This window comes from Scomber scombrus, chromosome 21 (genome assembly GCF_963691925.1).
Source record: "Scomber scombrus chromosome 21, fScoSco1.1, whole genome shotgun sequence".
Taxonomy (NCBI): domain Eukaryota; kingdom Metazoa; phylum Chordata; class Actinopteri; order Scombriformes; family Scombridae; genus Scomber; species Scomber scombrus.
In genome coordinates, this window is record NC_084990.1 from 6,007,012 (window position 1) to 6,023,344 (window position 16,333).

General features: G+C 40.8%; 1 protein-coding gene across 1 annotated transcript in view; it reads right to left on the reverse strand.

Moving 5' to 3' along the window:
- The window catches only part of cacna1g (calcium channel, voltage-dependent, T type, alpha 1G subunit), a 265,597-nt gene that overhangs the window by 7,346 nt on the left and 241,918 nt on the right, over nucleotides 1–16,333 (reverse strand). The window contains exons 28-35 of the mRNA XM_062443135.1: nucleotides 15,231–15,382; nucleotides 11,290–11,399; nucleotides 9,040–9,173; nucleotides 6,505–6,575; nucleotides 5,663–5,741; nucleotides 5,178–5,299; nucleotides 4,212–4,634; nucleotides 2,344–2,496 (exon numbers count right to left, since the gene is read on the reverse strand). Of these exons, the coding sequence (XP_062299119.1) occupies nucleotides 2,344–2,496; nucleotides 4,212–4,634; nucleotides 5,178–5,299; nucleotides 5,663–5,741; nucleotides 6,505–6,575; nucleotides 9,040–9,173; nucleotides 11,290–11,399; nucleotides 15,231–15,382 (1,244 nt within the window). The remainder of the gene's footprint in view (nucleotides 1–2,343; nucleotides 2,497–4,211; nucleotides 4,635–5,177; nucleotides 5,300–5,662; nucleotides 5,742–6,504; nucleotides 6,576–9,039; nucleotides 9,174–11,289; nucleotides 11,400–15,230; nucleotides 15,383–16,333) is intronic.

The following is a 16,333-nucleotide window of genomic DNA, read 5'->3' on the forward strand; positions in this document are numbered from 1 at the left end:
GATGTTACACACAGGTAAGACCTATAGCTAGCAAAAAATACATGTCTGAAACAATATATACAAAAGTGGAATTTTCTAGTAGAACAAAACATCAAAGAAAACACACAAAAAGGAAAATTCACAGGCTTGGAACCAAATGAGAACTTTTCTCTCACCTTGAAACACAATCCTTTTAAAATACATTATAATTATTTTATTGCTGGGTTACGTGAAGCAATATTATAACAGGGGTAAACACACGCATCCACACACACACACTGATAATTCTCAATAAACCTTTCAACATGATGCAAATGAGATACTTTTAAAGTAGCAAACGATCAAACACAGAGGGGATACATACAGTATATTCTTTGTAATATAGCATCAACACAGAGCAGCCATTATGATACGTAATGTATATGCAGTCATTTCATAACTATGGGGCTGAATGTTAAACAGAGCACCTCTAATCGCCTGTACAACTAAATAAGCTGAATCCATTTTTTCGAATCCTAGAGCTCTGCTGAATTTGGCTTAAGTCTCAGAGTGTTTTGTAGCCTTCAGCGTTTTCGGCTTCTGTGAAAGGAGGCTGCTGTATATTTTGCTGTGTACCGGCTTAACAGGGAAAATGCTTTGTGACAGGCAAATGAGCCGTCTGCACAGAAGAGGGCAGGGAACGCAACTAAATGGAAAACATTTTTTTGCTAACGTATCATAAGGAGGGAGGTGGCCATAGGCGTCTAATAATGACATCTCGAGCCCATTTAAAGCTTTTAGGAGATGGGCTTTTGCAATGCTAATGTAATTGGTCCAAATTTGCCTTCAAATGAGTAAATGAGGCACCCAAATGCATTATTCAGTGACCCTGTGATCCATAGGGTATTGATTGAATCATTACACTGCAGGCGTGGGTGTAAGAGTGTGCTCTGCTTGGTTCAGGAACGCCTGAGGTTGGTTATGATGACGTTAATGTGACTGGTGGCAATGTGGCAATGTAGGTATCCAAATATATAAACATGCAGATGTGACACGTTCACAGAACAAACTCTAAAGCATTGTCACTGAGGCTGCTGAACCAGACCAAAAACCTGCCAAGCATGAATGAGTCTGAGTGAAGATGTGAGCGAAGGAATGAGATCATGGCTGAGGAGGGTTATGACGCACTGCACTGTGGTAGGCAACAGGGTCGGTTAGAAAGGGAAAAAATATTCATTGTGGAGGACTGCCAGTACAAAAATGGTAATGACTGCAGGGCTGCACAACATTTAGCTAACATCACATTGCATGCATTTTTATTCTTTTTTTAAACCAAATTATTGAAATTAAGGTCTACAGACGGTATGTCCTCAATTTCCTGCATAACTTTTTTTCTAGGTCAGGAATTCTGTGGGCTAAAAAACTTATCTCTAGGAAATTTACGCTAAAACTGAGTCACTCTATTTTCATTCAAACTAATAGTAAAAGCTGCTGATAGGGGTGAAATACTATCAACTGTTTTCAATAAAAATCTATTTCAAGAGTCAGCCAAGCTCATTTCCATACTTTCAGAGTACTCTACTTTATTCAAAGGGTCGTTTACCCAAATTATAAAAGAAGGAAAAAACTACATAAGATAAAGTCCTGTCTACTTGCCACAACTTCAAAGATTGATTCCTGTAATAAGTGTATTTTGCCCTTTTTACAGGCCTGAAGAGGTAAAACTACAGTATTTCACATTTATCACTCCAGTAATCAACTTGTGACACCCTATCAGGATCTCACTCCTTTAGGGACCATTGCTCTGGTGGTATCTACCCATCTAAATTGTCTTGGATTAATTTCTCCTGGTATCCGCCTGAGATTTCTTCCTCCACCTCGATGCAGATGAACAGTATCCAATTTGTGCTGCTCACAGCTTTGAAAAATGACATTTAAAACACGCTCTGCACAATTAGCGTTCCCACTGATCCTCTGGATAATCCACTGAACACGGTGTGGAAAGTCTGTAAATGTCATTTAATAATAACATTCAGTGCAGTGAACACCACATATAATATTCCATTTACCTCCATTATATTAAAGGTTTATTAAAACCTGCATGGCCAGATACCACAAGGTAAGAAAATATTTTTGGGAATTTGAGTGAACCAACCCTTTGGTATGACTTATTTTAATTAAGTCCTTGTATGGAATCACATTGAAAACAAGTAATACAACTGTCATTTGCATTATGTAAAGGAAAACAAGACTTTTTTGTTGTTTTTTAATAATCAACATTTGATTTTTTTCCCCCATGCAGCCCTACATGCTAGAGAGAAATAAGACCATTTGGATGTATGAAATGGACATGAGTCATCAGTGGTGTTATGGTTGGTTATTGACCTTCTTGTCTGTGCTGTGCTTTCTGGGCCTGGGGGGCAGCGCGTAGTAGTGGCAGATAGAGCCGGACAGGTTGTCCATCAAACTCAACTCCCCCTCCATCGAGCCCTGGATGACCAGGGAGACTGAGTCAAACATCGCTCTCCGCTGGACAAACTTGAATAATGCAGGGAGAAAAAATAGAGGAGAGAGAAGAAGAAGAAGAAGTAGACAAAGAAGAGGGCAGGGAAAAGGGCAGTAGAAGTTGTAGAAAAAGGAAAAGCCAGATTAAAAGTAAAGACAGTCAAATCCAGACAGAGATACGTGAATAAATGTGGAGAGAATGAATGGATCACAAAGGAAGGAAAGGAGGAAAAAAGACAATCCATCAGGTAGAAACAAACATATAGAAACAGAAACAAGACAGAAGGAGAAGTAAAATGTAATTGAATGAAGAAACAGCTACATGTGATGTATTTTCCTCATCTCTACACATATTTAGATACAATCTATCAATTTATATTTTGAGCTACTTTATAAAACTATAGAAAATGTAACCTTTATTAAATATAAGTGGAATTATATAATCCATTTGGAGACTGCCTTTGACTCATCATTTCCCTAAATGACCTGCAAAGACCGTCTTTGCAATAACTACAACCTCATGTACTGTAAACCTAAATCCATTAACAGCTCATATGTTACCATTCACATCCACAAGAGGGAACTACAACACTGCAGTAGAACTGGTCTCCCACAGGCCTAGACAAGAGATTGGGGCTTAACCACACATGTTTTGGGAGAGTGGCGGAGGAAGACGGATAACATCTTAGAGAGGGAACATAACGATAGCGAGACCTCTATTTCCTATCCCAAAAAGTTCCCCGCTGTCTGGAAATAGCTGTTGAAGTGAACAACAAGGCCCTGTGGTCCAGCTTTCCCATGGCACTGTGACCTATCTATGACTGGCATGTCCTCTACAGGGACCAGTCACAGACACACACACACACACACACACACACAAACTGTAAACTACCCCTTTTACGGGTCAGAATGGTTTACACAAAATAATAAATTCTGTACAATTTCTGAATAAATTCTTGCTCTGACATAAACCATAACAACCGAATCTCTTTTAAACATACTGTCTGCATAATAAAAGTAACTTCCACGTGTTCATGTGTGGTAGAGTAATAAATTCAACATGGAAAACAGCATTTTAATGCATCTTAACCACCGACCTCATACCGAAGGGTACACTTCCAAATATGAACCTATTTTTGGATACAGTACACATAAATGCATCCACTTATATTTTGAAATGCTGCCAGGCTGTGTGGTGAATATGTCCACATATGGCCATATCTGCAATACTTTGTTTATGGATGGGCTACAGTTCTTACATGAAGACAGTGAACAATATACAATACTCCCAAAGGAATTCATGATTTTATATCTATACCATCCAGCGTGCTCGGTGCCCCTCAGCTTGGGCCCGAGAATTAACTAATGGTTTGAACCGGAGTCATGATTAATGAACAAAGATGTAGGGGTCATCTGACTGGCCTCACAGCCTGGCCCTCAGCAGGAAATGACCTCAGAGCATCTGTCATGTCATGCAGGAAGCTGACTAGACCCCAGAGGACCCGATGATCTGACCTAGACGTTATCTAAATGTGTGTCACTTCTACTAGTGTGCAGTGATGTCAGTCTTAGTAATACATAGACTAAGGCAACAGTGTGTTTTTAGGTTTTACTTAAACATGGCTAATAAGTGAGCCATGCAGAAAAATGGCATAAGATGCCTTTAAAGTACCACCAAAAAACCCAGAGACATATCTTAGAAATACACATACACATAACATACAAGTGACACAAAAAGGATTCCTCACCTCCAATGGTGGATCCAGGCATGAAGGGGGGTCTGCTCTGATGTTTACAGAGTCTCTGGTTATATCAGCAGTGGGTGAGTCCATAGGACCGTCCCTTTCCTGCTCCCTGTCCCCTCCTCCGGTGGACCTCCAGGGGGAACCCCCAGAACTTGACCTGTCCATGCCCAGCGCCAGAGGGTTGAGCTGGGGCGACCTCGTTGCCATGTCTCCCCCGTCATTCTGCATCTCCAGCTCCAACTCGGCCTCCAGCTCCGCCTCCTCCTTAGCCTCCTTGTTGCTCTCCTCCAGGTGCTTCATCAGGACGGCAATGACAACGTTGACCAGGACGAACTGAGCGGTCAAGACGAAGGAGACGAAGTAGAGGGGAGAGACAACAGTGTTGTAGCATGTGTTGGTTTCTTGGGCGCAGTCTCTTAACGTGTCCTGGAAGAAGCATATAAACATTATATTACTATAGCTTAAACCTGCTATATAAGCAATTGACATCATCCAACTCTGTAGTTACACTTGGCTCTACAGTGTTTTAGTGTCTTTAAGTTCATAGTTTTGGTTTTAGGATTTGCAACTTTAATGATTTGGTTTTCATCCGCTTTGTTTTCAGCCAAAAAGCTCTCATAAACCCACTGCACACTACCCACCCAGCATCAGATGGCAGACAGAACAAATTAGAAACAGTTAAAGACAGACAATAATAAACCTTTTTGATTTATTTGAAAAGGAGGAAAAATCCCAGCACCTCCACTTTCCTAAATGCCAACTACTATTGGGCCTTTGGCCTATAGGGGAGGGGGCACCATTGGTATGAAGTCATCTGCAACAAAGTGTTCTGGATTCCCCAGAGATGACACACATCTCCGGTAAATCTTCTGTATTCCGGCTTAATGCATTTTCAAGTATGTCAGGATTAATCTAAGGAGAGTGTGTCTGCATGTGTGCAACGACTCTTAAGTGCAATGTTAGTTTCACCTTCATTATGCCGTTCCAGTTGTCTCCGGTGGAAACTCTGAAGAGGAGCAGAAATGCCATCCCGAAGTTTCTGAACGTGGCGTAGCGACCCAGACCCTCACACGGGTGGCGCTCATCGCAAACTGAGAAGACGAGAAGGCGGAGGGAGGGGATAAAGAAGGATAGCAATAGCCAGACAGCGCAAGACAGACATGAAGATAGAGATTGAGACAGCACAGGACTTTGCAATGAAATCATAATAAGAGTAATACAGTTTCATTACTCTGAAAGCTAGACGCCACAATGACAAAGATCAATATGGTATTTCAAACCAAGGATTCTAGAGAGCAATTAACAAGGGAGAGATTAAACCCACAGAGGGGAGGATTAAACACACTGTGCATTCCTGTGCATGGCCTAAGCGGTATCAACAAATGTGAATCTCGTGGTCTGGTTCTGCCTGACTGTCTGTATATATATACAAGTGCACGTGTCCATGCCCTTACTTAAATCACCAAACAGCTCCACACCCAGCGCTGCAAAGATAAAGAAGAGAAGCATGAAGAGAAGACCCAGATTCCCCACCTGCAGAGAGACAACAGGAAGAGAGAGGGATTAACCAGAGGAGAGAAACCCCAGGAAAAATAAACCAATAACGAGGGACAACAAACAGCTTGCTCCAGTGAGAAAATAAATGGAGAATTGTGATGAAGCTGCTGGGAGATAATGTAAACTATGCGAGGATACAGTCATTTAATAATGTAATGAATGAGCGATTGGCACAAGGTAGAAGAGAACTACAGAGGCGGGTTAGGTAATGAAAAGCTCTAGGGTTTGCTGTGGCTGCTAGTGTCAATACTTATCAGTATGTGGCAACTTGCACATGCCCCTACCACCTCCTATTATCAGATGTATTAATTATGAACACTTTTGAAAATCTCCAGGACCCATTAACCTGGAACAACAGTCAATCTTTCTGATTCTCTGAATGAAAGCAGCAGAGGTGGTATCAAAGAACTTCCACGAATATAAGACTGTGTTATTTTTTCCTCACGATCCAAACACTGCCGAAGTTGCTCTAATTTACCAACTCCGCCAACCCTCAAATCCACCCACCATCGTTCAAAACAAAACCTCAAGCTACATTCACTCTTTCAATCACTGCAAGGGGCTGGTTATGCAAATAAGGGTCTCTGGAGTTGGCAAAAAAGCTCATGGGAAATGTCAACGCCTTGAAACAGAAGAGTACCCAAAAAAAGAAATGCTTTATGTGGGATGTGTTACGATGTGAAAGATTCATGATGGAAAACTACGGATGGGTTCAGGGGGTTCAGTGTTGACAGAGTACCTGAGGCAGGGCTTGCATAACGGTGTCCAACAACGCTCTCATCCCAACCGCCATCTTCAAGAGCTTCAATACTGTGGGGACACACATACAAACAGAAAATGAAAAAGTGCCTCACCAATATTAAGATTATTCAGCCTTACATAACAGAACAGGGACTAGTGCCATCACGCCTTCTGTGAAATTGAAAAGACATTTTCCCTTACTTACAGTCTAATCCTGCTTAGTAACTGTTGTCACACATCCATGTCCACACTCCTTGTGTGTAACAACATTAAGCTTTCAGATAGGCCTGATTGAGGTCATATCCTGCTGATTGGGGTTGTGGTTTGATGAGGTCACCGCAATGATGATGGGGTACCAATTGAGGTACACCAAAACTGATGGATAATGCATAATAATTAATGGAACACTAGAGATGCAGATAAAAAGGTGAGGTAACACATTGAAGAGGACGGCCCTGATTCTTCATTGGTGATTAGAATGTAAGTAACTGAGGACAAATACAGCACAGCAAACCAGAAGTTGCTGGAGTTGAGGTTAGTCTTCATCCTCAAAGCTTTTTTCTTGTAAAATTAAATATGTTAGCTTGGGTTATGTTAAACCGTAATGATGATGTAATTGTGTTCCATTCCAGGTAACTAGCTCAACACTGCAATATATGAGCAATGCTGTTTCTTTATGTTGCTGTCTTTAACATGGTTCATCAACTGATGAGGATATTACATTTTTGCCTCGAAACGTGTTTGTTTTCGAACTGTTTTAATCTTAAGCATGATATCATGTACTCAGTGTTGGGGAGTAACTAGTTACATGTCACGGCATTGTGTAATTTAATTACAAAATAAATTTAACTGAATTAATGTGTAATTAAATTACAATTATTTATGAAAATGTTGATGATCACAATGGGGGTTACATCTAAAGTCAGACCTTTAAGATTTTACTCAGGAGGTTTTTCCCTTATTTTTTATATTTAAACAGGTTACTGAATACATATATTGCTGTTTGTAATTTTTTTAAATACATTTTTTTTTTTTTTTAATATTTTGTTAAAAAAAAACATGACATGGGCTTATTTTGAGCACACATTAAATGGTGTCACAGTGCCAATTAAGCCCATGAAAGACTTTTGACTCTTTTCATAAAATATCTTCCAGTTAGTGACAAAATGGACAAATGTCTCCAGCTAGAAATTAGAAAGCTGGGTTTATCTGCCTCTATCTGAAATCAAGTACCCATTTCAGTGGTAAATGCTAGAACAAAAAGCTTGACTTAGCTAAGTGGGGCATTATGTTCGAACAGTTAAGACAGCTATTGTTACGCAGCTTAAATAGAATCAAAGTTGTTATTTTGGGATTATGATAATTGAGAATGGATAAAAAGAGAGTTTTTTTAAACAACAGAAATATCACAAGAGGATGGGACAGTGTTTATTTTAGCAAGCTGACTTAAACTGTGATTAGAATCCGGAAACTGTGTAAATGTAATGCTGCTAAATCATATCTAAATACAGTCTGGGGTGTACAGTCTCATGGCCTCCTAAATCACATTGTCAGGCACACATTACACACATGAGTGTGTGTGTGTGTGTGTGTGTGTATGTGCTTGGCCCGCTGTGTGACAGTAATCAATAACAACTTCCATGCTACTTCTTCTATTACACATTCAGTAATCAGACAAAACAGACAAGCTTCCCTCCTGCCTCTCTTATCTCCTCTTTTCTTCCCCCTCTTCCCTCTCTTCCGTCTGTCTCTTATCTTTTATTACCTGGACAGTAATCAGCCTGAAGCACACAAGCAGTTTAGCCCCCCCCCCCTGCCAAATCCACCCTTCTCTTTAACTCAACCTTCCAAATTTTGAACGCTGTCTTCTACCACCTCTTCCCTTTTCCTCACTTCATTCTTTCAGGATACACTGCATGCTCTCTCTATCTCTCTCACACACCAGCATACATTTCCCTCTGTTCATTTAGCTACCTCTCATTCACTTCATCTCAACTTTTTTCACTCTAACATCAACTGCTCTTCTTTCCTACTTCTTTCCATCTTCTTATTATCTATTTTCAGGTCAGAAGTTATTCATCATTCCTGCTTGCATCTTTTATTTCTCCTCTCCTCCCTCTCTCCTCTCATTTATTAAGTATTCCCTCCATACCTAGTCTCAGTTTCTTGCTGTTTAATTCACTTACTGTCATAATGTGTCTTGGCTCTCCCCCCACCCTCGGCTATCTTTCCTCACCACGTTCCTCTCTCCCTTCATTTTCTCTATTTTTTTCTCTCTATCCTCCTCTCTGTGCCTTGTTTGTCAGCTTGTCAGCTGACTGTATTTCTCTGTGCCATCTGGTCGGCTCGCACCCTGCCTGAGCCCTGCTGAGACCTGCCATGCAGAAATTACAAAAAGGGAGTCCCAGGGACGTGGCTGCTTTACAAGACATCTTAAAAGTGCTGGACTGGAGAGCGTACGTGTCTGTGAGAGCACGTGTCGTGAAGGGGCGGGGTGATAAATGGGCAGGGGGGACGTGATGGGAGTTCATACCTCGTGCAATCCTCAGCACTCTCATGATGCGGATAATGGTGGGGTTGATGGGCAGTGAAGCGTTGACCTCAATCTCCTCCAGAGTGATGCCCATGATGGACAGCAGCACGATGGCCAGATCCAGCTGGTTCCACCTACACACACACACACACACACACACACACACAGTTATCAGTCTCCTCATACTGACTTAGATCACTTCTTTTCACAAAACCTCAGATAAATGTGACCGGCTAAAAAGACTCATCCAAACAAATCATCCATTTCTCCTTCGTGAGTCATTTGCTTTAGCAGAGGGGGGGGAATAAAAATCAGCATTTTTTAATATTTATTTTTTACTTTAAAGGGACATTCTACTAAATATATATGCCAAAATTAGTTAGGTTAGTGCTCTGCAGCCTGTGGCTGGATTTTGTGGCTCTTAAGGAGTGTTGTCAAGTCTGAGATACTTATGCCCCCCTGGTGATGTCATAGTGATTATTTAAAACAAAAAACGTCTTAAAAAATGAGGGTGTGAGTTTTAAAGATTTGGGTTTTAAGCAGGCAGGGGGTAATACATATTGAGCTGTATTATAGAAAGTGTAGGATCCAGTGTTTCTGGAGCTTGAGCCATAGAAGCTGAAGGCTTCCTCTGCAACTTTGATTTTGACAAGTGTTACAGGCTACAAAACTCTTCCTTTATCAAAAACTACTTGTGTGTTCATTAAGACTTTACACACCACACACTATTGAAAACCGAGGACACATTCTTTGTTTCATTGTGATGGAAATGTTGCAAACCCTGCCATTCAAGGTCATCACTTGTACTTACACAGCTTTTTCCGGCTTTTGGTTTTAAGAGTGTATTTAATTATTGTCTATTACTGAAGTTGCTGTTTGGAGGAGTTAATCACCTCATGAATTTTTAAGTGTAAATTGCTAGTTTTCACTTGGACTTTCATTTTTGAGTGGGTCATTAATTTCTATGGACATTTGGATACTTTTTCCTCCGCAAACACTTTTCACTATTGTAACTGCCATGAACTTGCCCACAGCTGCAGTGCTCTCAACTCTCAAGCCCACATGGGTTAGTGTTTGATGCTCGAAAGGTAGATTTTTGTGTAAAGTATCACTTAAATGGTCCAGAAATGAAATAGACTAAAACTCTAGTCATACACAGTTGATTAATTATATAAAACCTAACTTTAAATATAGAAGATTATTTTCTGGATGTGTTATGGGGCAGATTAAAAAAAAGCAGCAATGGTATAATATATTTCACTTTAGTGTATCATAAAGATGTATGGAACAATCAGGAGTCAGCAGGCTACTTTCTTTCCCTGATGCTGTTACTTGACTTGAGATCAAAGTGTTGACAGAAAAAATGTGGAAAGAACAAAATGTTCACATTCAAAATCGATGTGTAAAAAGTCAGCGGAGATAATGGTGGGTGGTCGTGCTAATCAAGTTTGTCCACTTCCATTGTTTCTGTTCCATGTTCAGGTTGTCTGTGTGTGCATATGTGGCTCCACTTCATAGCTTACAACTAACATCCTCATTTACTCAAAGTGCATGAATCAACACAAGAAAACCAACTTAAAACTCAATGAGATCCTCAAATTATTCCTGGAGGTCATGGTTGAATGGTGTGTTTATTTGTTTGCTTGTACCTGTTTGTGATTCTGTATTGGGGTAATAATCACACTGGACTACCGCCAAATGCAAAAAGGGTAATGGTCTACTCTGGCAAAGGGGATGGACATCATGGAGCCCTTGGTGGTCAGCTCTGCTCCAAAAAACATGATGCCTCCACTGAGAGGTGTGTGTATAATTGTGTGTATTCATGCTAATGTGATGCGTGGCAGTATATGTTTGTGGTGTTCCAATTGTGTTTGTGCATTATTGTGTGGTTTTCAGCGGGAAGCCAGGGATTTCAAAGCTATGAAATCATCTAAGGCAGCGTGCTTTATGGGTGTTTAACGAGGCCGCTTGTATTCATACAGGCTTCACTGAGAACTATCCAATGGAGCACCTCAGAAAAAGCTCATTTAAGCTCTCCGAACACTGCCTCACATTTTCCACATGACTCAGAGGTTAAAAAACGGCACCTTTAACCACCAGTTTATTAGAATATCACGTACACTAAAATGTCAAACCCCTAAAATTGGACGTAAATGTTTATTCAGGATTCCTCTGTCATTCTATGTCAAGTGTCAGAGACATTTGGGAAAGGTCATTACGTCACTTAGGGGCAGTTGTTTAAATACTGACTTGTCCTTGAAGAAGCGTCTAAAGCCAAAGGCCACCAGCTTGAAGACGGACTCCAGAACAAAGATGAGGGTGAAGATGTAGTTACAGATCTTTAATGCTTCATCCAATTCCTGTCAGAAAAAAAGATTATAAAATGTTAAAGATTACTAAACTGAACCAGTATCCAATTTAACAAGCTAATAAACTCTGTATTTAGTATTTTGTTATGTCAGCAGAGCGAGCTGTGTGATTCATTGTCAGTCATGTAACAAAAAGAGCTGAAACTGCATTGAAAACAAATGAAATGATCTCACCCTACCACCCTTTTTTCACTTTCTAAAAGGAAAACATCAACTACACAATGTTGCAGCATTTACAGTCCTCACATAAAATACCAAAGGTCCATATTGTAAACTCTGCCCTCTTCCCCAGAATTAGCATTTCCATTAATAGATCACTCACATTGCCCCCCGCTCCTCCCTCCCTTGTTCTCTATGAAAAGGCCATTAGAATCAAAGTGTCCATTTTTGCCTGTGGGAGAATTCACAGTGCCCATCTGCAAGTAAAAACTGACCTTTAGCAGAGAGATGTGGAGAGAACTTGTGGTCAGCAGGGATTTGACTAAATCCTCACAGGTGGTCATCCACTGACTTACAGCTAATTCCAGTTTGTGCTCTCACTCTTTTTTTTATTGAATATCTTATTTATTCTATCAAACAACGATCCCCTTCCCTCTTTTCTACTTAAAGACCCACTTTTCATTTCAAGATATTTCAGTCTACCAAAAAACCTTCCACTCTAACTCAAAACCTTCTGTGATCCTTCAACCATCTACAGACATTCTATTCGTCCTTCTATTTCTAACAATGTTTTATCGTAACAAACTTCTATTTTACCAAAAGCCTTTTCTATTCTAACCAAAAACCTACTGTTCTACTTTTTACAAACACCATCTATTTTACCAAAAGACTTTCTATTTTATTCAAAGACTTTATATTCTACCCAAACACCTTCTTGTCAACCAAAAGACCTTCAATCCCACTTCTACTATATTCAAATACCTTCTATTTCAGCCAAAGACTTATATTCTAGCCAAAAACCTTGTAATCCATTTTATAAAGACCCTCTATTCTACAGTACCTAGTACAGTACCTAGCTCTTATTCTACCAAAAGACCTTCTATTCCGCCTATTTAAGAGCTTCCATTCTCCCTAAAAGTCCCTCTAATCTACTCAAAGACATTCTATCCCGTCTACCCGACAACACTCTATCTTACCCAAATACTATTTTTCCCAGGATCCCTATTTCACTCCACTATCCTCCTTTTTTTATTGAACTGACTTTACACTCCTGCAAACGTTATACAACCTGATGCCCTGTAGGTCCCGTCATCATTTTCTTGTTAACCCTCCTACCTCCAGATCTGTAAACCTGAACAATCACCCCAGTCATATCTTTAAATGTTACCTCCTTTTTTCCAATCCTTGTGATAAGTAGGAACAGACAAAAAAAAAAAGCTTTATTCAGTGTCAGTCTGCTGCCAGGCTTAAATCGATTACTGTCTCTTACAAGTCTCAGCCTCCAAAGTCTGTTTAACCAGCTGTCGTGGCCCTTTTTAACACCTAATTACTGTCTAACAAAACCTTGTTACGTCCCACAATTTAGATATCTTGTGTCTTAGTAAGACTTGGCTCAAATCAGGGGATTGCTGACCCCTGGTGGAGCTTTACTTGCGTAACTATAACTTTCTGAATGCCTTGAGGTCTATAGACCATAGTGGGGGGCATTGCAGTGGTAAATGAGATCACCTCAACTGTGTCCCATTTATTGCTGGATCTTTTCATAGTTTTGAATTAATACACTTTAAAATTGTGAGTGTGAGATCCTTTAAGCTTGGCCATTGCTACACCCTTGATCTTGTTTTTACGATTTGCCTGACTTGGACCTCCCTGCATATGTCTGACTTAGTTTATGATCACAAATGTGGAATTCTTGACATGGTTCTACAGTCGATGTTGACTGACTTCTTCTGTTGAAATATTCTATATAGTCCTGCATCTTTAATAAGCACTCTGCAGCTAGGTTTTCAGCTCTTCTCTGATATGTCCAAGATAATTCATTAGTTTTCCAATATTAATGACTCTGTTAACTGGTTTAATAAATCATGGTCCTTAGCTCGTGATACCATTGATCAGAATAGTCCCAGTTGTCAATCTCTCCCCTTGGACAGATATTTCCATTTGACACCATAGAAGAGATTATAGAAAAGATAAGCATAGATGAAAAGCATTAAACTTCCATACTCACTACCTTCATGAAGGAGTTATTAACCATGCTCAATCAATTCATCAAAGATGAGTGTCATATTTCTTTGGCTGATCAGCAATAACAAGCACAGCCCTATTAACCAACTTCTGAATCCTGCTCAGTCTAGATTTCCTGTCACCCGTGATACGTTTCTTTGTTGATAATATAAGTGGTCTTGGATCAAATTCCAACCTTGAATTTCGCTCTAATCAAGTTACCTGCCCTGTTCTGCTGTCTGAGTTCAACCCTATTTCCATGCAAAATCACTTCGGTATAGTTCCTCATATGAGCCCATCACCCTGCCCTGCTGATATTACTATAACTACATTTATTAAAGAGATCCTGGCAGTCATTGCCCACAGTCTTTTCTCTATTGTCAATCAATTTCTCCCCTTTTGCTGCATACCTGACTATTTAAAGACAGCCAGTGTCTTACCTCTCTCAAAAAATCCTTCCCAGATACCACCAATTTAGGTGACTTCAGACCCATTTCCAAACATCTTTTCATTTCTAAAATGTGTTGCTCACCAGCTTCTCCAAATGGTTAAGGGACACAATATCTTTAAATCTAGCTTCTAGTGAAAGCACAGCACTGAAACAGTACAGTACTGCTTAACCCTGCTAGGATCCCAGCAGGTATACTTTTTGTTATATCTCAGAGCTGCTTTATTCTATCATTCCAATTTTTTTTCATGCCTGTCAATTTGTTCCTAATGAATTCATATCATTGTTCTCTGTTTCTGTTTTACTTAGTGATTTTTAAAAATACCAATGAATTGGGTTCCCAAGGCACCCAATTCTGCCTGTGCATTTCTCATAGATGTAACTATTTATTCTTACTATTTATAGAGATCATGTGTACCTGACCTAATTTAAAGTATTATACACTATAGGGACCCTGAGTTCCTTGTGATTGTTTTAATAAGGTTGTCAGTGACTATACTGGCCCCCTCCATGGCAACATCAAGACCACCTCTAAGACTCTTGATATCCTTTTTGACCAACATTTGAACTTCAAACCTCACAGTTAATCTCACAATAGTACACACTTAGGAGGTGTTTTCAGGTGATCACATCGGGCTGTGATAGTTTGGATCCCTTCATGGTCAGGTGCCCCACACCGGTGAAGCACTTTCTGCCAGGGTTTCACAGGCGGCTGAGGCCCCCTATTTGACACTCCGTTCCTCAATGGGATTGCCAAATGGTGCTGGACAGCCTTGTGGGTCCACCTTTTGAGCCTCTGGGTCAGGCAGACCTGGAGGTTCTGTCAATTAAGACGGTGCTCCTCTTATCACTGGCATTGGCCAAGAAGGTGGTGGACCTGTGTGCATTGTCTCTTAAAGTGAATGTCAATATTTCAGTGACATTAATGTTAAAAGGCTGATGTGGACATTGATATTTTGTCACATCATAAAACTGTTGCCCCCTGCTGGTACTGTACCTTCACCTAAGCGTGTACTCACAGATAGGCGAGGCAAAACATGACATTGACACAGTGGATCAGCAGGTGCATTTCACACTTTGGCATGATACCATGTTGGTCTCTGATATGGGATTGATATTATGGATCAATACCGAAAGGAGAAAATAAAAAAAAATCATCAGCAATCATCAAAGACACCAGCACTGCCCCACCTTCTTATCCCCATACTGACCTTGGGCTGCTGGTAGTGCTCCATGGACATGGTGATGACATTGAGTCCTATGACGATGGTAATGAACAGGTCCAGGTAGTGGCTGGTGCACATCTTATGGATGAGCAGGCGCGTGGGGGAGTAATCAGAGTAGTAGGGCTTACTCTGAGCTTCTGTTGGAAGTGGGAAGAAGTAGGGGGGTGGGGTGCAGGGAACGGGGGAAAGACGAGGAGGGGGGAGGTGGCATTCAAAAGTGAGATAGAGGGTAATATAATGGGACACTGCACAGTAGACCTGTTGTGAGGAGTGGAACCACCAAAGCTGATGATAGAAAAGTGGTTAGTGAAACACAACAACTTCCTCTGCACATAATAAAGACTCTCAAACGGGTTGACTCAAGTTAAGCATTAAAGATATGTGGAGAGAGATGTGAAGAGATTACAAAAGAGGAAGGCAGATCAGATAATGGACAGAGAGAAAGAGTCTCCAGCCAAGCCCTCCTGTGGCTTGCAGTCTTGTTTAATTAAATCAAATTTCATCTCCTCTGATCAACAATTATTTACACGAACTCTCCCCTGCCTGAGCCTGATGGGAGATAAACAGCACTGCTCAGTGTTTGTATGTGTGTGAGAGACTCCATGGAGGAGGCAGCTGTCATTACGTTTAGGCCTGGAGATTCAGCCATCTCTCCCTCTGTCTCTCCGATCGCCATGTAACTCAACCTCTCCTTATCTCTTTCACTTCCCTCCTCTCAGGAAAAGAAGACAGGAGAAAAGTTTTCCTTACTCATCCATCATTTTGTCCCTCACCTCTTCCCTCCATCCAGAGAGGATGGATGGATGGGCTGGGAGTTAGGATGAGGAAGAGAGAGGAAGCTCAACCTATGTATCATCGTATCACTATATCAGTGAAGGAGAGGCTCTAGGTCATGGGGGAAGAGAACTAGCATGTACACACTCGAAAGGCAAAAGTCCTTTGGGTGTTGTGAGCTCTCCCTCTCTGCCCAATTAGCCCAGGTGAGTTGCTGCAGCTGCAACTGTACTGGGCTGGGCCATTTCCCAGGAGTGTTTAAGTGTGTGTGCGATGTGCCTGGTGGTTTCCCTATCGCACTCTAGAAACTCCAC